At 41.1% G+C, this 23,262-nt stretch overlaps 1 protein-coding gene across 2 annotated transcripts; it reads left to right on the plus strand.

The window, feature by feature from the left end:
• The first annotated feature begins 1,396 nt into the window (after nt 1–1,396).
• PCF11 (PCF11 cleavage and polyadenylation factor subunit) lies at nt 1,397–22,528 on the plus strand. Of its 2 annotated transcripts, none has more exons than XM_086882205.1 (16): nt 1,397–1,860; nt 6,530–6,655; nt 8,931–9,119; nt 9,507–9,698; nt 10,470–11,578; nt 11,836–12,025; nt 12,120–12,753; nt 12,840–14,317; nt 15,679–15,766; nt 16,482–16,601; nt 17,117–17,225; nt 18,387–18,570; nt 18,963–19,118; nt 20,181–20,273; nt 20,805–20,840; nt 21,421–22,528. In XM_086882205.1, exons 1-16 carry the CDS (start codon nt 1,672–1,674, stop codon nt 21,628–21,630), a joined length of 5,103 nt encoding a protein of 1,700 aa, XP_086738331.1. In that variant the 5' UTR covers nt 1,397–1,671; the 3' UTR covers nt 21,631–22,528. The 2 variants fall into 2 exon arrangements, with proteins under 2 accessions (XP_086738331.1, XP_023777176.1); XM_023921408.2 differs by lacking the exon at nt 1,397–1,860 and adding an exon at nt 6,324–6,435.
• Nucleotides 22,529–23,262: the final 734 nt, after the last annotated feature.

Genomic DNA, 23,262 nt, shown 5'->3' on the forward strand with positions numbered 1-23,262 from the left:
GGCTAATATTTACTCTGAGGAAAGGTTTTGCGATCCCGGCTTTGGTCAGGCAGGGACGGAAACTTTTTTTTTTCTTATCTTGTGGTGACACACTGTAAAGGCGAAGTGGTGTGTTCAAAGTACAGCGTTTTGAGGCTTACAGGAACAAACACGAACACGCAATTCAACAGGCGAATGGAAGATGCCGTTGCATTTCTTCTTCTCTCCTTCTCTGTTTTTCATATAGGGCATACAAACACGAACACACAAACGAATTTTTTTAGCCACATAAAACAACAAGAGCAATTCTTGTCAGAAATATTCCAGGTTTACGTTTTTACTATCTTTCTACTGTATTTGCAAAATATATGTATGTGTGTATGTACATATATATATATATATATAATTTACACTTTAAACACGATCCCACATGATGTGTTTTACGTACTGTATTTTAATGAAGCTTTCACCCCTTGCCTGGTTTCAAATGCTGACAGTTCTCCAGTTACCAAGGAATATGAAGTGTGGGGGGAAGGAGCGGCTACATCTGAAAATGCTTTGCAAGCAACTTCACTCCCGGGAGACACCTTCGGGCAAACCTCATAAACAAGGAAAGGCAGGTTTTGTTACTTTTCTCTCGCTCCCACTACTCCTAGCTCTCTCCTGCGGCTCCTGGCTCTGTGTAGACCTGGAAACACTGGTGCGAGGGGGACTGGTTTAAAGGATGCCATCAGAGAAACAGGGAGGGCAGGGGCGCTTGCCGAGGCAAACGACTCACAAAATCAAGGGATTGCCAGGTTGGAAAGGGACCTCTGGAGACCACCTATTCCAACCCCCGCACCAAGGCAGGATCATTTAGAGCAGGTGACACAGGAACGCGTCCAGGTGGCTTTGGAATGTCTCCAAGACAGGGAGATTCCACAAACCTCCCAGCGCAGCCTGGCACCCTCAACGTAAAGAAAGTTCTTCCTCATGCTGAGATGGAACTTCTGGTTTTACTTAAGGCCACTGCTCCTCGCCCGGTCGCTTCCCAGACAGCAGGGAAAACCCAGCGCCCCTGGGAGCGGCCGCTCCCGCCCCTCCTGTGTGGGGGCTGTGGGGGCAGAGCCAGCGGAGGGCGGGGCGGGCCCGGAGGGAGGCGGGGCTGCACCGAGCACCAATCAGCGCTCGGGGCAGCGCGGGAAGGCGGGAGGAAGCGGCGGGGCAGGACGGGAGACGCGGCCAATGGCGAGTCGGGACGCGCGTGCGAGAGCGGGACTTGGGTGCAGGAGCCCGTCAGCGGTGAGGAAGGGCGGTGCCAACCAATCAGAGGCCGCTATGCTGAGGGACGAGCCAATGGCGAGTCGCGCAGGCGGGACGCCAACCAATCAGGGCGCGTCCGGCGAACAAAAGGAGCTCTCCAAGGCGCCGGCCCCTCTCCTGAGCACAATTTCACATGACGCAACGGCTGCGGGAAGCGGTTCGCGAGCCGTGCCCGCCGCCGCCATTTTGTGAGCGCGGAGACTGAGCCGGCGGCGGCCCGAGGAGCGGCGGCACCGGCAGCGCAGCCAGCGGGAGCCGCAGCGTGGAGGATGCGGTAGAGGAGCCCAGCGGCAGCGGCGGGGGGGCGGCATCGGCATCGCTCGGCGGCGGCGGCGGGGGATCGCGGGGAGGGGGCTGTCGGTCGGTGGGTCGGGTCCTGGTCGGAGCAGCATGTCGGCCCCGGAGAGCAGCGCTGGCAGCAGCGAGGCCCGGGAGGACGCGTGCCGCGACTACCAGTCGTCGCTGGAGGACCTGACGTTCAACAGCAAGCCGCACATCAACATGCTGACCATCCTGGCCGAGGAGAACGTGCCCTTCGCCAAGGACATCGTCTCCCTGATCGAGGCGCAAATCGCCAAGGTTTTTATATTCCACCGACTACTACTCCTACCTATACTGCTGGGGGGACCGGCCGGGGCAGCGGGGTAGGGCGGCCTAGGGGCCCGTAGGACAGGCGCGGGGGGAAGCCCAGCGGCGGAGGCGCTTCAGGGGGACACAGCCGAGCCGGGGGACGAGAAGGGCCCGAGGGTCGAGAAATGGGGCGACAGAGAGGGGGAGAGGTTCGGGCGGGGTGGGCATGGCTGGGCTGGGGCGGCGAGGGGGTCTAGGAAGTAATGCTGGGGGGGGGTGGTGATAATGAGGGGGCGAACAGAGCGAGCAGGATTCAGATGGAGTTGGGGGAGGACGGGGGTATAGGAGGTTTGGGGTCGCCGTGGGGGAAACAGGCGGAGGAGGGAAGCGTGTCTCAGCTGGGATCAGGGAGCAGCGGGGCGAGGCGGCGGGCGGGGGCTCCTCCTTCCATCGCGAAGCTTAAGGGTGCTGTTTCTTCTACTTCTGCCTCCCTTCCCTCCCCCATCGTATAGGGAGCAGGGGACTCGAGGGAGGGGAGCAGCCCCCACACCACCCTGTTGGGAGTAGGGGAGGGTTTGGGACTCGCCCCAGGAAGAGCTGAGGGAGGAGGGCAGCGTGGCTCGAGCTGCGAGCCCCGCGTAAATAGCAGGCACAACATGGCGGCCCGGCAGTGACTGGGCAGCTGCACTTCCTCGCCCTCGGAGCGGGGTTTTCCCCCGACATGCAGCCAGGATTCGATGTCCGAATCTGGTGACTAAACCCTTGAATTTAGGGCATTTCTCCAGTAGGTGGACAGTGCAATCAATAGAGAGGACGTGAGTGGGGAGATCTCGTGGAGAGTTGGGTTTTTCTATGGGAGTAGTCTAAAAGAAAAATGAGGTTAAGTTTCCACAACGCAAATCGTCTGCCACCGAAGGGCTAAGTATAGTGACCTTTAAATATAAGTTAAAGCTATTTCCCCAGTGCGGTCCCTGTGAGTGATTGAGGCGTGGGGGCTCCCTTATATCGTAAAAAAGTTTCTGGGTGAAAGGTGATAATCTCCTTCGGTTAGAGAAGTGTGTGTGGTGGTGATGGGGGGGTTGTTTTGCTCTGCCTCGTTAGAGAAAATTCCGTGGGCTTTGGATAATCTGTTTGGATTTTAGGTCATCTGTGCCCCGAGTAGCACTAGTGTTGTGTGCATATTTAATTTATTTTGGCTAGAGAGGTTTGTTGGTTGAGGATGTGGTAGAAGAAATTCTGCCTGTAGAAACTGCAGCAGCCTGTAGGATCCTAACATGGCGTCTGAAAGGCACATGATATAAAAAGGGAAAGAGGAGGCTCCCTCTGAGCCCAGCCCAGGCAGTTGCTGACATCAGTCAGCCGCTGTACATGCATGGGGGTTTGCAGCACCTTTCTAGCGAGCATTTTAGAAGAAAAGGGTTTTCTTTCAATCCCCCCCCACCCCGTATTCGTGCCAGCCACCCCTCCCCCGTTGTTTCCCTTGCTCCCTCTGATCTCAGGTGTTAAAAGGCTTTTTTCTTTGGCTTTAATCGTGGTTTATAATGGTGAGAATTGTACTATCTAATAATGGGGGTGGGAAACATCTTTTAAGATACTTACTCTATCTTTCTATCAATGCAGGATGTCTTTTTAGTGTGCCACAGACCTCTTCCAGTCTAGTTTTAAATGCTGCCAGTGGCTGAGTTTTGCCATTCCTTGGGGAGGTGACCTCATAATCTAATAGCTCTCACCATTATATCTCCTAAAGGGCAGTGGATGTGTATAAAATGATTTGTGATGAATAACAATGCTGTCAATTTTTTTTTTCATTTCTGGGTGATTTAGAACCTGCCCTGAAGTGTGGGGTTTTTTTTAAAGATGTCTTAAAACCTGTATCATTGGTTAGTTTTGCCTAGTTACTGTTGATGACTGTAGTTTATTGAAGGCAAGTTTTTAGTTGTTTCTGGGAAAGTGATCTCCTTTACTAAGCCACTTTTAAAAAGTGTTGCCTGGAGACAATTTGTTTAGTGTAAAACCTGAGTGGTCTGCTTTACAATTTAATAAATGGTTCTGAAATGTGTGACTGGTATTATAAAATTTGTAAATAAAAAGTGTGAAATATGTATTTGTCTTTTTATTTACCATTGTATAGTGCAGAATTTGTTTCCAAGACCCTTTTTGTATAAAAAGTTCCTTTTTTTTTTTTTTATAAAACAAATTTTTTTACAAGTTTGTGACTTGGGGTTCAACTGCCAGATATTATTTTAAACTTGAAATCTTTTAGGAAACTAATAAAAAAGAGCCACACATTTCCAACAATAGCTTTCCTACGTTATTTGAAGGAACAGTGGGAGTTTTGTAAAGAAGTCTTTAATTTATGCTGATGAGCTCAGAGTTAGTGTTCTTCTGTGTGCTGGTGATTATGCGGCGCCTCCCTGCCTTTTGATTAGTGTCATGTGGGCATCTTTCGTGCTTTGGGGTGTTGCAGAGACCTCCTAAAAACAAAATAATTCTGGTGTGGGATTCCCTTTTGTGGTTATTGAAATACGAGCTAGATACCTTGACATAATAAACACTTCCAGAAGAGAAGACTTAACTATTCCAACCATATTTAAGTTTGCGTTGCTTAAAATGTGACACCTGAATAGCTTATATTTGAAGCAGGGTACGCTGCTGAGCTGCTAATTGTGCTCCATAGTTGGAAGTCGGCTTCCTTACCTAGATGGTGGTGTTTGCGTGTTTGATTGGTGTTAACAGTCTGATGCATGATGAAAGTGACAGTTAAACTTTATTCAGTGCTTTTGCTACTAATGGTTCCCCAGCATCTCAAACTTACAGCTTAGCCGAGTGCAGTGAGCTACTTTCATGCATTGGTGAAATGGAAGAATTTAACTCGGGGAGTAGCTCTTGGGCATAGGTACTTCTAGGACAGCTCTTTGTGTCCCTAACACAGCTGACTAAAAGTCAGAAATGGTGCGCTGTCATTTTGTTATAAAGGAAGACACTCAGAACTGGAGTGTTTCTAATGTGCCATTGTGCAGACTGCTTCAGAGGAAGCCAGTATTCCACAGATACTTAAAACAGCTGCAGATCCACAGTCTTCTATGTCTGAGACTTAAGTGATGCTTTTTTCTAACACTTGCACATTGGGTTGTTTACAGTTCAGTATTGCATCACAGTGTGAAGTTGGCTTCTAATGTGCTGCAATTAATTTTAGCTAACTTAGCTGGGTTTTTTTGTCTTTCTGTGTACAAAATGCATCACCTGGCTGATTCTGCTTTTTCCCAGTATGTTCGAAGGCAGTGACACCCTCCCGCCCCCTTCTGCCCCCAACTAACAAGGAGTTCTGCCCTCTTCAATAATAACTTTCAGGTCATGGTAAACTAGTACACTTTAGAGGGTGAGGAAGCGCTCTGCCCATGTAAAAATACCGTTGAGTGGGTGCCCTGTGAACCACCTTAAAGGGGAAGGAATTGAATTTAAAATGGTGAAGAAAATGAGCAATGAGTGAAGTTACTCTGCTTTTATCCCGAGTTTACCAGATGGTGAATGGAGCTTAAAGTATTACAAGTGGATGCTCTTCCAAGGGGGTCATGGTCAACGCACACTGCTTGTGTTGTCTTTCATGTCCTCTTCAACAAGTCTGTGTACTTGCTGATTTTTTTTGAGCTTTGCTGTGCCTTCTGCTTTGTGAAAGCTACTGGCAGGCATTAAAATCGCTTTTAGTGGTCCAGTACTGCTTTCTGTAAATTGGAAGTTGCTGTAGCGGTCCAGGGTCACCACACTTCTATCACACAAACTTGGTACGAGTTTTGAAAAAGGATTTAAAAAAATCCCAACCAAAAACAAACAAACCAGAAAACCAAGCCTCCTGTAGCAAAGCTGTGTCCAGAGTTTGAAGACAACCTTCTATGAAAATGGTGGTTGCAGTTCCTGAGCTTGTCTGTGCGTTTAACCAGTCGACCAGATGACTGAGTTTTGACTGGATTTGGAACTCTGTTCTGACTGTGTTTTTGCATGCACTCTGGAAATCAGAACCATCGCCATCTGCAAGTGCCAAGAGAGAATGGGACTCTCTGCTATATCCAGTTGGATTACAGTGAAATAATTGCAACCTATTCTACGTGTAATTTACGAAGGACTGTGATAATCAACATATAATTTACAGCTACAGAAGTTCACTGATTTGGGCTGCTTTCCAGAAGTCTAATTTGTGTTCTATGAAATCCAGAAAAATCCATCCAGGAGGTTTGAATTATAAACTATTTTTAGAAGTTCCTTGAAGTGCTGACGATGGTTTCCTGCTAAGTTACTTCCTCAAGGGAAAGGTTACACTCAGTATACTAGTGGCAATACTGTCTCATGGGCTTCTTTTTTTCCTCTTTTTTTTTTTTCCCCTCTTTTTCCAAAGCTTTGATACACAAACAAATTAACTTAAGGTGTTCCTTTATTTTTTTTTTCTTTTTTATTTTTTTTTCTTTTTTTGGTGATAGACCCGCTGCATTATGCTTTGAACGGAGTGTCCATTTTTCAGATTAAGTTTTTGTATAAACCAAAATCCCAAGACAAATCCCTTGGTATTTATAGTGGCAACCAAAAAGAGAGGTCTGTATTTCTGGGATTGGTAATCCCTTTATTTGAAATGGTTAAAGTATGTTTTTGTTGTACTAAACTTCTCAGTTTCTTCTTATTACTCCAGGCTCCTGCATCAGAGAAGCTACCCGTTATGTACCTAATGGATTCCATTGTCAAGAATGTGGGAAGAGAGTATCTCACTGCATTTACTAAAAACCTAGTTGCAACATTTATTTGTGTATTTGAAAAGGTATATACACTTTCAGAAAAGTACTGTATTCTAAGCAAAAATTTGTTCCTGGTAAAATAAGTACGTGCTTTCAGGTTTGAGTTTTCTTGTGTGGCGAACTATACAAATGGATTGGTTTTTCTAAATCTCCATATCTGTACTCTGAAAGATTATTCCTTTTGTTATCAAGCATGTAAGTTAGCTGGAAGATGCAAAGTATTACTTAATTTGGTGTGTAAGCATCAGCAGCTTTCCTGTCCAAGCAAGTTTTTACTAACAGTATTTTGGTTATTGATGGCTTAGCTGGGTGGATTTTTTGTAATGTATAGACCAATTAATTATGAATCATTGGTTTATTTTTAAGATAGTTAATAGTCCTTATGCCAAGAATAGACTGAGAATTGGTTTCTTGTGGATTTTTCCAAGCCTCACTCTCCTGTAGTTAGATTTGTCTGATTTACATAATTCACATTGTGCAGAATGAGTGCTTAAACTCAAGAGTGAGTTGCACTGACACCTGGTTCTCTCTTGGTGGTCTGTCAGCTGAAAAAAATGCTGCGACTCTATTGGGGAAGGACCTTAAAATGTGTGACTGTATTATAAATGTTTTAATTTCATTCAACATTGAAAGCTGCTGCCATATCTTTTAATTCTGGCTCTTAATCTTGAAGCCCAGTGAAGTAGTTGTGCATACTCCTTATTGAGAAAATCCTGTCAAAGTCCAGGTTTTGAAAGGCTGGACTTGAATGGGTTTAAGTTGGATCAGAAAAAGAGGGGAAATCACTTCTGTGATTTCCTGTATGTTAGAAGAAAATGGCATTTCATAAGAATGAGATGAATGAAGCTTTTGCGTATTTATCATTACATATCAGCTAGGATCTGAAATCCCAGTATGCTTTGTATATGGTTTTCAGATGTAAAGTGTGTGATGAAGTAAGGAACAGGTTGTTATCATGACTGTAGAAGACATAAACTCCAGTGTATAGAGCAGATAGAGATAATAGATTTCCTTGGTTTTTTGTGTTAAATTGTGAATGCTCTTCTACCGAGTTGCGTTTAAGGTTGCAGCTGAATGAAGCTCTGGACAATAACTAATCTTGAGAGTTTTATATGTTAACTTGCTACTAAGCTAATTAGAACTATTAACGTGTACTAATTAGATGTGTAAAGTGTCAATAATTTCCAATAGTTTAGTTGGTCATGTTAGACTATGAGTTGAATTGCAGCACAGGCATTGTTACAGATTTGGTTTTACCAGAAAATGGTCACTAAGGTATCTTTAGACACTTGAAATCAGAACTGTTTGCTCAGTCATTCACACACATTTTTGCAGTGAACTTCAGTGAGGCCTCTCATGGAAAATTTTATAGAGGCATACCCCAGTTACTAATTGAATTACTTTCATTGAAGCTCCTACTCTTACCCAAAAAGAACCTCCAAACTGTGCAGAATATTCTGTGTCTAGGTGTAACATCTGAAAATGGCAGCAAAAGTCATCTACATGGGCAGTACTTAATGATTGAATTGGGATTTTGAAATTAGGACAGCTGCATGTATTTTGTCCTCTAATGATTTTTATTTTTTGTTTAATTGAGCCACTCAAGTTATGTGATGAACTAAATTTTGCTTTCTTGTAAAATTCTAATTTAGCTGCCATGAGATAATCCAGTTGTTTGTAAAGAGATAAAATGGGCCTCTGGTCCTACAAGTACATTTGATCTGTGACTCGTACATAGATGGGTCTAATTCTGCAGCTGAACAGAAATAATAATTGACTCCATTTTAGCTAATACTCATTTTATTGCATTTGTTGGGAAAAATCCTTCAGTGTCTAAACAGCTGAGAAAAAACCTTTTTTTTTTCCATTCAGAGTTCATTTTTTCTTGATTTGTTTGTCATTGTTATATTCCAGCACAAGCACTTGAATAATGTATTGTCTCAGAGGCTGTTGCCTTTCAATACCTTTGTTACTGTATTTTTTTTTCCACAGAAGTTGGGCCAGTAAAATGAGAATTTTGCTAATGGAAAAGTTGAAAGAAAATTCTCAGAGCGTGGTAAAACACAGTAAAATCTTCAAATGGCCTTGAAACAACAATTCCACATTTGAGCTTCTGTTACTGATCCCGTTGATAGACATGTGTGGTCTGCACTGCTTATAAGTTTTGTATAGCAAGTTCAGTATGTTTAAATGGCAAGATAGAAATAGGAAATTAATAAACTCTTAAGTTCTGCAGAAAAGTTTAAGAAATTGTTCTATATTAACTTAACAAGCCATAGAATTGTTTTATTGTTTTAGGTGGATGAAAATACTAGGAAAAGTTTATTTAAATTGCGCTCCACATGGGATGATATTTTTCCTTTGAAGAAACTATATGCACTTGATGTCAGAGTCAACTCATTAGATCCTGCCTGGCCAATTAAACCTCTGCCCCCAAATGTGAATACTTCTAGCATCCATGTGAATCCTAAGTTTTTAAATAAATCGGTAAGTTTTTCTGCCTTCTGTAAGAACAGCTGGTAATACATGTAGTTTTCATTGTTTGTATGCTGCTTTTTGACAATTTAGAATATTAAGAGTGAAGTATCTGACCTTTATAAACAGGTAAGAGAAATTTACAAATTCAGAATATTTGAAAGGTTTGGGGTTTTTTTTATTTACAAATTGTATTCTAGGTTTTGGAACATTGAAGAATTTTTATTAAATTCCTTAAACCTGTCAGAGCAGGCAAATCATAGTGGGGAAAAAGAGTTGCAGTTTATAACTGCTGTACAAACTAAGTCCTGGTACTGGCTCATAATAACACTGAAAGGAGATGGATTTAGTTGATTTCATTAGGATTTTAAATGTAAATTTTATTTATTTTTTTTTTAGCCAGAGGAATCTAATGCACCTACCTCTGCTGTCACTTCTGGTGCCTCTACTCCTCCAGCTGTTCCTGAAATACAAAAGAATTTGACACAGGAGCAACTGATAAGGCAGCAATTGCTTGCAAAGCAAAAGCAGTTGTTAGAACTTCAGCAAAAAAAACTTGAGCTGGAGCTGGAACAGACTAAAGCACAGTTGGTGAGTAGGATAGTTGATAAAACTTTTATAGGTGGGATTTCTCTTTTGGAGAGTACTTGGCTGTACTGGTGAGTACAGTACATTGGTTTTTCCTCATGTTAGCCAAGTGTAGCTATTTTAAGACTACTAGAGCAATGCAAGGTGATCTGGGGTTCCTGAACAGTGTTTGTTATCTTGAAACCTTAAGTATTAGACTTAAATGTAAAAGTGAAAATCTTGTGGTTTGGCTTAAATTTCTCTTCAGAATGATACCTGACTGCGATCTTCATCTTTAACTTGCAGCTGACAGCGAGCTGGGCTATTTCAAATATGTTTGTTCCTAAGGAACAAGGGAGCCTGATTGTTTGTAAACAAAGTCATTTTCTTGGTCGGCAGTAGTTGGAAGTTGTGCTGTGTTGGCAGTTGACAATACAAAATAAAGCATCTTTGCACTGAAGTGTGAAAACAGGATACTTGGCAGCTGAGTTGCTAAGAGCACATGGAATATATAGAAAAGCTAGCACTGTAGTTGGAATGTGTGCCAAAGTTACATATTTCACAATGTTTATTTTATATACTGGTCTTGCATGGTATCTGAATTTGATTTGTAATGGTACTGCATTGTTTTAGTGCTTGTAATTAGCAATTAGTGGGTCAATTTCATTTAGAAGGCTGAAGCTCATAACTTTCAAGACATGGCTATTACGGTTTTGTTATCGCGACAGACTATATTAGCACCTCTGGGTAGGAGTTGTGGCATGCAGATTAATGCTGGATTTTTTCCAATTTCAGGCTGTATCTCTTAGTGTTCAGCAGGGATCATCTAGTATAGCTTCAGTTCCAGCACCTTCCAAGCAACACGTGTCTCCCACACCTCATATGACAGTTAAACCACCTCATCAGGCTGCTGTGCAATCTGAAAAAATCAAACCATCCCCAAGTCCTCCACTTCATGACATCAAAATAGTGAACAGGGATCCTCGGCTTAATAGGATGGGTCAACATTCTTCTCATACTAAAGATCAACCTCATAGGAAAGAATTTTCTCCAAGTCTGACCAGTCAGTCTGAGACCAAGGGAAACAAAACAGCACAGGCTGAAAAACAGAACTCAACAAAGTCAGAAAAATCAAAATCAAGTGAAAAAACCCAGAAGAAAGAACTTGAACAGTCCAAAGCAAAATCTAAATCACCATCCCCTTTGAAAAATAAGCTGCCTGATACTAAAGACAATAAAAGCCAGGAATGTGAAAGCACTAAGGTTTCTGACATCAGTAAGCGGGATCCAAGACTGAAAAGACACCTTCAAGATAAGTCGGAGGGGAAGGACGAGGAGGTCAAAGAAAAGAGGAGAAGTACAGAGAAGAAGGAAAAAGAGGAGCATAAGACATGTGAACACAGACCAGTGGGGAGCAGAAATAAAGTAATTAATGGTGCTGTTCAGAAACAAGACACGACGACAGAGGAGTCAGAAAAACAGGGTGGAAAACAAGGAAGATCAAGTAGTAGAAAGCGGTCACGGTCACGCTCTCCTAAGGCAAGATCACCCTCTACACATTCTCCAAAAAGACGAGAGAGGAGATCACCTAAAAGAAGACTTCGGAGTCTATCTCCCACTTCATCAACTCCTAAAATTGGAAAGATACGTCAGATAGGCCCTAAGCAGTCTCATGTTGAAGAAGGCACACAAGCAGCAAGAGACGAAAGAAATTCTAATAAGAGAAATGTTAAACAAGAGGTACGTGATCCAAGGAGATTGAAAAAAGCCCAAGAAGAAAGACCCCAAGAGACAGCCACCCAGCATTCTGCAAAAGCTTCTCCAGATCCAAAGGAAAACGCAGAAAACTGGCAGGGATCCAAATCAGGCAAGAGGTGGAAATCTGGTTGGGAAGAAAGTAAAAAGTAAGTTACTATCTTTTGAACAACTTCTCTGTGAAGTCAGTGGAAATTCTGTTGGCTTCATTATAGTTGACTTGGAGAGGCAGTGTTCAGATCATTAAAATTAATAGATTTTACTTGTTTCTACTACTGAAATACAGAGATGATGCATACTTAGATTCTAAGGTGATAGTGATGTTTTGCAATGATCAGTTCTAGTAGGAACCATTATGTCCTGAATAACGAAATAATCCATATTTTACATATATTCTTGTTCTCAGCTCACAGCAGAATGATGAACACCAAGCACTTGTTAAATCCCCTCACCAAAGACATCGGGAAAACTGGCCTGCTGGAAAAGGAATTCTTTCACCCCGAGCACCGAAGCAGCAGCACCGGTTAAGTGTGGATGCCAATTTACAGATTCCCAAAGAATTGACATCTGCAAGTAAAAGAGAATTACTTAAGAAGGTAATACTAATAAATCTGTCTTCATAGAAATGTCCCAGGTATTGCTTTTTTTTCTTCTCTTTTTGGAAGTCTAAATTTGAACTTTATATTACAGGCTAATGACCGCTTAACATCTGGTGAAATAACACAGGATGAGTTTCTCATGGTAGCTCATCAGATCCGACAGCTGTTCCAGTATCAGGAAGGAAAGCACAGATGTAATGTCTGGGATAGCCCTACAGAGGAAAAATGTGGCTTGAAAAAGAAACCTCTTCTATCGGATGCAGAATTAACATATTATGAACATAAAGCTAAGCTAAAAAGGACACAAGTTCAGCATTCATTGTCAAGGCTTGATCTGTTGGATCCTGATGATATTTTGGATTATCATATACCTGATGCATTGCTTTCTGGAATAGAATGTGAGCAGACAAAAGCCAAGCGGGGGGTACAGTTTGACAGAAAAGAACCATTTGCAGAAAGATCAAGGAGACACTCTCCTGTAAGTGGCACTACAAGACCTTTTGCTGAAAACCTCTCACCCCTTGAGAGTCGACGAAGACTTGAAGAGCAGCGTGCTACTAAAGGAGCAAGAGGTTCTGATCCTTATGACAGCTGGGGAGAATCGGATGAATTTAGAGATGCTCTCAGACAACAGGGGAAAAGTACAGCAGAGTTCCAAAAAATAGATGGGGATGCACTTTGTAGGTTTGATAGTCGTGAAGAAAGACAGCTTCTTGGGCAAGCTGGTATGTGATTTTAGTTTGTTTTAAATCTGTTAAGTCATTGACAATATATTAGCGAGTGGTTATGTGATTTATTCTGGCTTTTTTAGGTGTTCGAGAGGAACCAAGGTCACCATTCACTGAACGTTTCAAAAGAGCTAGGTATGAGGATCCAGAGAAAGCACCATTTCCAGAAAGTCCAGGATCAAGATTTGGAGGTATTGAAGCAAAGCAGAGGATAAGTGCACTGATGGAAGACAGACCTCTATTTGATGGCTCACCTAGACCAACTGCTGCAAGGGTTGGGGTAGATGGACAAGGAAGTCCTTTTGTTGATGGTCCTGCTGCTGGTTCAAGTTCCAGAATTGATGGGCCAGCTGGACAGGCTGCTATGAGATTTGAGGGGCCTTTGGTGGGGACAGGTGCATCTCAGTTTGATGGACCACTGGCAGGAGCAGGGGGAGCTGGAGCCCTAAGATTTGATGGGCCACCAGGACAGCTGGCAGGGGCCCTGAGATTTGAAGGACCCCCCGGTCAGGTTGGTGGAGGAGGTCCGCTGCGGTTTGAGGGACCTCTTGGGCCTTTGCGGTTTGAGGGGCCTGCAGGGCAGCCTGTAGGTGGTCCTAGATTTGAAGGCCCTGGAGTTGGTCTCAGGTTTGAGGGTCCTCATGGTCAGCCTTCAGGTGGTCTCAGGTTTGAGGGGCCTCATGGTCAACCTATGGGGCCTCGGGGTCAACCAGGGGGTGGTCTCAGGTTTGAGGGACCCCATGGTCAACCCTTGGGGCCTCATGGTCAACCAGGGGGTGGCCTCAGGTTTGAGGGGCCACATTTACAGCCAGTGGGGCCCCATGGACAACTTGGAGGTGGCCTCAGATTTGAGGGGCCACATGGTCAGCCCATGGGGCCACATGGACCATCAAGTGGTGGGCTCAGATTTGAGGGGCCACATGGACCATCGGGTGGTGGACTGAGATTGGAAGGATCTCGTGGTCAGCCGGGTCTAGGTCCTAGGTTGATTGATGGACCAGTACACCAGGGAGCTGGTGGACTTAGATTTGATGGTCCTCTTGGTCGGGCTGGTCCAAGATTTGATGGCTGTCATGGAGCTGGATTTGATGGTCAGCCAGGACAGCTTTCTCTCCTGCAAAGATTTGATGGAATTCATGGACAGCCTGGTCCAAGGTTGGCACCTGGTCAACAGGCACAAGCAAGATTTGACACAGCCATACCTCAAAGATTTGATGGACCTCACCAGCCAGCCTCTAGGTTTGACTTGCCCCTTGGCCTTCAGGGTGCACGTTTTGAAAATGTAGCTAACCATCCTGCCTCAAGACTAGAAATGTCACCATATGGACAAGGTGGTCCGTTTGTTGAACATCCTGGCCAGGGCTACAATGGACCAGCTCATGGAATGCAGTTCCAGAGACCTGATATATTTGATGGTTCACCTGGACCAAACTTCAATGGGCCAGGTGGCCCAGGAGCCCAGAACTTCCCACTGAGAGCAGCTGGACATTACTTTGAAGAAAAAGGTCTCCAGGGTCCTCAATATGGAAATTTCAGTAATATGCCGATGGGAGGTAATCAGGTAAGAGCTGATTGCATCAAATACTTTGCTTGCAGAAGTGTTTTTGTTAAAGAATTAGCAGGATTTCTTCCTGGAAAAATTGAATATTTTTCTGAAGAGTTGGCAGGTTGAAAGTCAGTTTCAAACTGAAAAAGTCAGTAGATAATTTAAGTAGGACATGCATTGCTGTGTTTCAAGAATTTTTTTTTTAAGTATTAGACAAAATAGTGGATCTTTTTGATCGCTTCATAGTTCAGAATATGTCTTTAAAATCATTATTTTCAACATTTGAACATTTGAACAATTGTAAGCCTTTGGTACTTTCATTAAATTTCAGAAGTGAATTTTGTATTAACCATGGAAGATAATGAAAGTGAAAGATACATGATTAATTTTCCTAAGAGGTGTGAAATTAGACTGGACCAAAATAATAGTTGCCTTCTTGCAGCTGTTAGTACTGGTTACAAACCCGTAAAGAGATACCGATAGCTTGGGGGAGTTTAGGAAGATAGGGACACAGTTGAACTTTCTTCCTCAACTGTATTGTTGTCTCTTAAAATTCTTTTGGCACCATCTTGCTTTGTCACTTCAGTTGTCTATGCTGTTGCCTCTTGGAAATGCTCTCTTCAAAAGGAGGGAATGATAGTTTACAGTTGTGAAACTGATTTAATTACTTGCTTTTTTTAAAAAAATTGTTTTTAAAAGCATTTTTCATTTTGGGGGATAAAAAGAGAATGTGAAAAGTTAACTGCTTGTACAAAAGCAGGTAATATGTCCTGCAGACCTCTAGTGGGATAAAATCCTAAACAGTTTGTAAACCCAGAAATCAGCCAGTTAGGGAAGAAAACCACACATTTTTATTACAAGTGTGTTATAAGGACTGTTTTTCTACCTATGGCTTACTGTAGCTAACGTGCTGAAAAGTCTTGCTTTCAAGATGTGGGGCTGTAGTGAATGCTGGTTCAGTTCTTGATAGGAATTAATTGTGACATTTATTAATAGAGATTTACGGATTCATTTAATTTCTTGAGGAGCTCTGTTTTGGTGAACATGAGCAATTTAAAAGGAAGTACTGTGTTTGGAAAATGTGATTGTTAAGTAGAAGGAAAAGTGTTCAAGGTGTGGTGGGGTTTTGTTTGTTTTTTAATATTAGGGAAAACGAGGATGTGTTCTGAATTTTCCTAGTGGAAAATAAAAATGAGGGAAAGATCATATAGTTATTTGTGGTCCTTTACAATACCAAACTAACATGGTTCATTCCTGGAAGGAGTTCAGTATATGTGAAATTATTGAGAACGATCTACAAGTTAATAATAAAACATGAAAAGTGAGTTTATAATCACATTATTATACAAAGAATACTTAAATGTTTACTTTCACAGGTTTCTCTCATGTCCGCTCAACCAGGACCTTATGGTCAAGGTCAGCAGTATTTGCCAAATCCTGGAAATTTTGTCCAGAACCCTGCAGGTGTGTAACAGTAGAATTCCTTTTATTTCTTTCAGATTGTTCGTTTGGTGGTGGCCACAAAAATTAAGTTTTTTCTAATGTCCTGGGTCTGTGTGGATTAAGGGAAGCCTCCTCAGTGAGGTGGCTGTAGATGTGTCTGTAGCACCTTTATCTCTTAAGGAGCTTTTCTCAAACACTGGAGGCTTTTGTTAGTTTCCATTAATCATTCGGTTTGGGTATAATGTTGTGCTGAAAAAAAAAAGTAGTTTTGATATGTTTTTCTGGAAGGCATCAGTCTGTAGGTCTAGTATGCTGTGCTGGGGTGTGCTGACTTTTCCAGTGTATGAGTGCTTAGTAGTGAAACACTTCAAAGACATCATAAAAGGTTAAACTAGATGATGAAGTAGATGGAGTGTGGTAAAATATCTATGGATGAATCTAGGACAATCTAGGACTGCATTTCAAGATCCACTATCCACTGGAGATCTGTGTATGGGCAACCAGCTTAGGTAGCACTTCAGAGTACTTAATGAAGGAAGGGAAAATCTTGCTACAAAGATTTCCTGTTGCAAGGGAAAAAAATAGCCAAATACTAGATAAAGCAGAGAGTTGGTAAATAATGTCTAACAAAAAATGAAAGAAATGGGAGGAGGCAACAGGAAAATTGTGATGTTACATAGATTAAAGTGAAGTTGATTTCTGATGGTAACTTTTGAATGTTTGTGTTCTTCCCAAGGAGCCCTTTCCCATTCATATCCCGATAACCACCTTGGACAGGTTGATGTGAATGAATTGTTTGCTAAACTGCTGAAAACAGGGATACTCAAATTGTCTAAAACTGATTCCGCTTCAGCACGTATGTAGATTTATTATATTCTAACTATCTAGTTTATCCTCATCTCAAGTGTAAATCTGAGTATAGAAACCTTTGTAAACTCCAGTATGGTTTCTTTAAACGGAACTATTTTTGGAAAGGAATTTATTACATGTGTGTGTAAATTCTTAGTATCTTGTTTAATTTACACTAGCTGTCCAGAGTAGTAAGTTTTGTCTTTGTTGCTGTGCTTTCATAACTTGTTCTTGATTATAATCAGGGTCTTCTCATCTTCTGAAATATTTCTGTATCTATGAAGACTGAATTTTAATGCCAAACACTGAGGTGAAATACTGTTTTCCTTAATTGAAATGATGGCTTATTTTCTTTTATTTTTATTTAATGGTGTCACAAGATGACTGATTTAGCTGTTACACACTTGTGTTTGACCATAGTCAGATTGTCTTAATAATGTTAGAAAAAACCAAACTTTTAGGAGCATGTAGTTCCTTTCTGATGATGAATTTATGATAAAATAATATCTTCATGGTTTCTAGAAGCAAACGAAGCATCGGCCCAGCCAACTGCTGAAGAAGAAGATGATGATCAGAATGAAGATCAAAATGTTCCAGACCTCACTAACTTCATAGTTGAAGAACTTAGACAGTGCGTATATTAGAATGGGCTTACAGTAGGAATAACAATGTGTCAATAGCTAGATAATTCGTCCAAGTCAGTTAAAAGCTTTTAAAATATTATCTGTCACTTTTTGATTCAGAGGAGGTTAAACCTGCATTGTTTGATGTCAGCATTTTTAAGTTGAGAAAGGAAAAAGATGGAAAATGAACATGGGAAAACTTTGCTTTATACACAGATGTGTGTTGTTACTTAAGCACTAAGGTTGTGATAGGCAGTGAAGCCCAGACCTGGGGTGCATCAAAAGCTCTGTGACAAGGAGGTCAAGGAAGGTGATTCTCCCCCTCTGCTTTGGTGATGCCCCACCTGCAGTGCTGCTCTGGGGCCCCAACACAAGGAGGACATGGTCCTCCTTGGTTAGCAGTGATTCAGAGGAGGCCATAAAGATGAGAAGAAAGCTGGAGCACCTCTGCTGTGGAGACAGGCTGAGAGTTTGGCTGGTTCAGTCTGGAGAGGGGTTCAGGGAATCCTTATTGTAGTCTTCCAGTACCTAAAGGGGACAAAAAGAAAAGCTGGAGAGGAGCTTTTCACAAGGCCGTGATAGGACAAGGGCAAATTGCCTTATGCTGAAGAACAGATGTACTGTAGATAATAGGAAGAAATAGTTTGCTGAGAGGGTGATGAGGCACTGATATAGGTTGCCTGGAGAAGCTGTGGATGTCCCACCCCTGGAAGTGTTCATGGTCAGATTGGATGGGGCCCTGAGCAACGTGGTGGAAGGTGTCCCTACCCATGGCAGGGGGGGTTGGAGCTAGATGGTCTTTTAAAATCCATTCCAATCCAAATCATTCTATGATTTTAATTTTACCACTTTGGTAGTACTTTGTAAAGCTGGGCTAAATGAAGGCATTGCTGTTTGTGCATTATTAGGTGAGAAAAGCTAATAGGAATGAGACACAACACTAAAATGTTTCCCATGAATTGTTAATAAGAGTCCATTTTTTTTTGAAAGTTTAAGTTGATTGTGCTGTGAAAATCAGGATGAAATGTCATATTGTGTACTTTTAACTTGGAGCAGAGTCATGCTTTTCCCCTACTATTGTAGGCAAATGAAGCAATTTACTGAGAAACTTTTTACTGTCTTTTTAAAGAAGTGTTAAGATTTTTTTTTTTTAATCTCTTTTTTTGTAGGCGTTACGATAGTGTTATAAATCGGCTGTACACTGGAATTCAGTGTTACTCCTGTGGAATGAGATTCACTACTTCACAGACAGATGTTTATGCAGATCATTTAGATTGGCATTATCGCCAGAACCGGACAGAAAAAGATGTTAGCAGAAAAATTACACACAGGAGATGGTACTACAGTTTAACAGTAAGTAATGCAGTATTTGTGTGGATAAATTACAGGCTGGATTCTGTGTTTTACTCCTGCATGTGCTGTATGTTTGTGGCTGAAATCTGCATCATCACAGGAGTTGGCTGTGATAAACAGTGATGTATTGGATACTTCAAGTAGTCCGCTAATGCCTCTCAGAATACAAAGGGCAATTGTGTGATGAACAATAAACAGTTCAAAGCTGCTTATTGCACTGTTTTCGTTCCACTGAGAATGGAATTTGAAGGACAGTGATTTTTTTGGAAAAAATTTTTGTGAGAAAGGGAACACTGTGTTAATGCTGCATGTGGGAAATATTTCAGTTTTAACAAAGATCTATTAAATGCAATGCTTTGGAATGTGTGAGTAAGAATGAAAACTTTCCTTAGGACTGGATTGAATTTGAAGAAATAGCAGATCTAGAGGAGCGTGCTAAAAGCCAGTTCTTTGAAAAAGCTCATGAAGAGGTTGTGTTGAAGACGCAGGAAGCTGCGAAAGAGAAGGAGTTTCAGAGTGTCCCAGCTGGGCCAGCTGGTGCGGTCGAGGTAAGTTTCAGCTTGCCAGATAACAAGAATCTAGTTATCAGCACAGATAGCAAGAATCTGGTTTTTCAAGGGCTTGTACTGTATTCTTGTTACTAAATGTAGACTGGAATATTGTGCTTGGGCCTTTGTGCAGCCCCTCCGTAGGTCGTGTATTTGTGTGTGTAATGGTTGCTTCCCAGGGGCAGGAGTAGTATAAACCATCCGTAGTTAAAAAAAAATTACACCCATTGGCATTCTGTGGTTTTAGCAAAATTTAAATGGGCAAAGTCTGTTAATTTGCTGAATATTTAAGCAGAGAAAATAGAGTAAGCAATTTGTCCTTTGAATGGATATTTGCCATCCAGGTAGCTACAGGGCATACTGAGTTTTGGTGCTTCCAAACAAAATTTTCTTTTTTGGTAGCAGATAGGCGTTAGAAATACCAAAAGTAACCAGTAGAGCTGTGTTTTGGTTGATGAACTGGTGTAATAATCAAATACAAAAGTTGTTAGAATTACAGTTTAGTTTTATGTGCTAAGTCTCTAAGAAACGAGCTATGAAACCAGAAAGGCCTTTTTTTTTTAATTTTAAAAAGCACCTTTTGTGCTTTGTTCTCTGTGTTGATATTTTTTCACAAAAGTACTAGAAACATTAGTACTTCTTCTAAAAGTTCTGCCTTGACTTGAAATTGCAGGCTAAAGGGGAAGAATTAAGATAATGCCATAAATAAAACTAGCTAAATCACTGTAATGGATTGTCTTACATGGCAATAAGACAGCATCACACTGTTACAAAATGCTTTGCAGATTTACTAGCTAAAGGGGGCCAAAGCTTTCCTTTCTCAAGTGACAAAGAGTATTCAGGGCCCAGAGGGTGATCCTTTCTCTGGCTGCAAGCCATACTCAATTTTTAATTAAGGTTTACTAATTATTAAAGTGATTTTTAAAGCGTGGAAAAAAGATCACGTTCTAGGCTTAATATACTTAATTTAAAAGAACCTTATTTGACTCCTGGGTTCTTTAATTTCATGTGTTCAGCAAATTGCAATAACAACATTTATCTCTTTTATTCCAATAACTTCAGAGCTGTGAAATTTGCCAAGAACAATTTGAACAGTATTGGGATGAGGAAGAGGAAGAGTGGCACCTGAAGAATGCCATCAGGGTAGATGAAAAGGTAATTGATTTTATTTACATGTTAATTAATTAACACCTGAAGAATTGCAGAAAAAAATACCCAGGAGGAGGTGGCAAGTGCTCCTTTCCTCTTGAAGAATTCTTGTTGTAGTTTTCCTGGCTTCCAAATACATAAATATCTCTGCCTTCAGAAGTGCCTGAAATCCTGGTGTAATTGCTGTGGGCTCACTAGCCCTCCCTTACACTGCAGTGCTTAAAGAAAAATGCATGTCTGTGTATGGGTGTAGGTATGGATTCAATTGATTCTGGATGCAGCTGTGCACAGATAATTCCCAGCACTCACAAGGCTTCTGTAATTCCCAGCACTTTATCAGCCTTCTGTATGATAACGTTTCCTAAATAAACATCACAAAATCTTGTCTCAGGTATAATTGACACCATACTTAGCCTGCTCAGACCATAGTTTCTCTAGATTAATTTTGTGATAATGTGTAATAGACACTGTTTAGTTCGTGATCCTGCTATAATTTATTTTTACATATCTAAATGTATAACGATTTTTTTTTTTTAGATTTACCATCCATCTTGTTATGAAGATTACCAGAATGTAAGTAGATTGTTGATATTTTTGGAAGCATTTTGCTTTCAGTTTGTTTGCTTGATCTTGACTTTGCAGGGAGCAGATGTGTTCAGAATGTGCTGCCCATTTGCCTAACATTTGGAGGCTTTGGGCATGGCAAGTTTATAATACAGAATTAGCTGAGATGCATTTCTGGTTGTGATGTACCATGACAGCTTGTGTGCTATAAAGCAAAGCCATGGTTTGATGGATTTCTTGTGGAGTAACATGTAGTCTTAGGAATTTGTAACAATGGAGTAGATCGGTATTGGTGTGTGTGATATTTTTAATGTTTTGGGAGCTACAGTTGTCCAGAGGGCAGATAGCAGGGAACAGTTCATGGTAAAGTGTTAAGCATTTCATCACTGCTTGGTGGTACTTCTCAAAGGAATTGGGGAAAAAAGTAATGCTATTAAAAAAAGGAATTCGTTTCCTTAAAAGTTTGACGAAGTAGAAGTTTGGATTTTGAGTGCCTCACCATCAACATATTTGCATTTTGAAAAAACGCAAAAAGAGGCTAAAAATGGTTATTTTAGTGTGGTAATGCTACGTGACTTCGACTTTGCAGACATCATCATTTGATTGCACACCATCTCCCAGCAAGACTCCTTCAGAAAATCCACTAAATATAATGTTGGACATTGTTAAACAAGAAACAGAAGAGTCCTGTGACTCACCTAAAATCAAAGAAGAACCTGATGACACCCCTCCTGCCTGTGCAGAAGAGAGCACACCTGCATCTACAGAAATCAAAACAGAACCTGAGGAGTCTGTTTAAATAAACTGCGGTATGATTTTTTTTTTTTTTTTTTTTACAGAAGAGCTGCTGTGTTAATTCTGGAAGGCAAATACTTTTTATATGAATAAAAATGTCCAACTGAGGCAGGGCCTCAACTACTGTTTGGTTAATAAATACATTTTTGTATTTGAAATTTCTTATTGCCTGCACAGTTTCAGGTGTCATTGTGTGAAAGTTCTGTAGATGCGTGAAAATTTAATGGTATATGTAAAAATGTAAAATTTTCACTTGTTGAAATGTAAATTATAAATAAAAGATATTTTTGCTATATATGGAGTGTAATGTTTATGCACACCATCAAATAAAGACAGTGTTTATGTACTTTTTTCAGTTTAATTAAAATGAATTTTTGCTTAATAAGATTCAGAAAAGTGAAAGCAAGTCTCTTCCTTCAGTTATCCCATAGGTGGGTTTTCAAGGGAAGGAGCTTCTCGGACAGGCCTAGATTCCTTGTCTTTTTAAAGTTATTTGAACAAACTTACATATCCAAATGTTTAAAAAAACAATTACAACAACAAAATAATAAAAAAATCCACAGAAAAACTCACAAAATATCAGTTCTGGGTAGAAGGGGAAAATTTAAGAAACCAACTGGAGTGCTTGATTGTGGTGAACATAAGTGCCAACAAAAGTTAACAAACCAGGATGCCTGGTATTTCAGGCATTTTTAATGATTTTTTTTTTTTTTTTTTACATTAGTCAAACACATTTAATAAAGCTGAAGTTTCTTTACAGGGGGGAATGAATGTAAGAATGTTCATTTGAAACATGGTTAACATTTTCTTTTTTTTGTTGCTTATGACTGGACTTAGATGGTAAACCAGATATCCTGAGATGTTAATATTTCTTAAATGTTATAAATAAAACTAAGCATATATTTGAGTGTGAGTCTCTTCCTTTCAGTGATGGGTCTGTGAGCCTGGTTTGTGGGATTGGAAATAAAGTTCTGTGTTTCAGTATGCATTTAATATTTTATTCACTTTACTAGTTATAATGTGTATTTTTAACACATATATGTGTTATTTACATTTAATGTAATATTTACATATTACATTGTTTGCATTAACTTGCTGGGAGCAAAATGGAAGCACTAAAACTCAACCATGTTAATCCTAGCATGTTACTCTTGCAGTGGGAATACTTGGGAGTTAAAATTCCCCCTTTTAGTAAGTGGAAATAATCAGCAGTGCAGGAGATGTTGGCTGCAAAAACTTCGTGCCATGTTGACACCCAGGCCTCATGCAGCTTTTGAGGTGTGAGTAATGCTTTGATTCTTCTATTAAGTTGGAGCTGCAGTTGTGAGCTTGCCCTGTTCTAGACATCAGACTTAAAAATGCTGTTTAATTAGAGACAGTCCATTGGAGCAGAAATGCAATGGCTCAGGGTGGTGTCAGTCCATAGAGTGGTGTGTGTGGCTGCTGGCCGTGTTGTGTTAGTTGTTGCAACCTCTTCCTGGAGCGGGGATGTAGCCTGGTCCCCTGGCCCAAATACGATGCTTTGTGTCCTGGAATATTGTAAACTTCTAAATCATACCAACTGATAATCAGAGGAGACTGAGCAGAGATGTGATATCTTTAAAACTGTAGGAGGCTGTTCAGTAAAGGAAACAAA

Source organism: Cyanistes caeruleus, chromosome 3, assembly GCF_971803275.1.
Source record: "Cyanistes caeruleus chromosome 3, bCyaCae1.hap1.1, whole genome shotgun sequence".
Lineage (NCBI taxonomy): Eukaryota > Metazoa > Chordata > Aves > Passeriformes > Paridae > Cyanistes > Cyanistes caeruleus.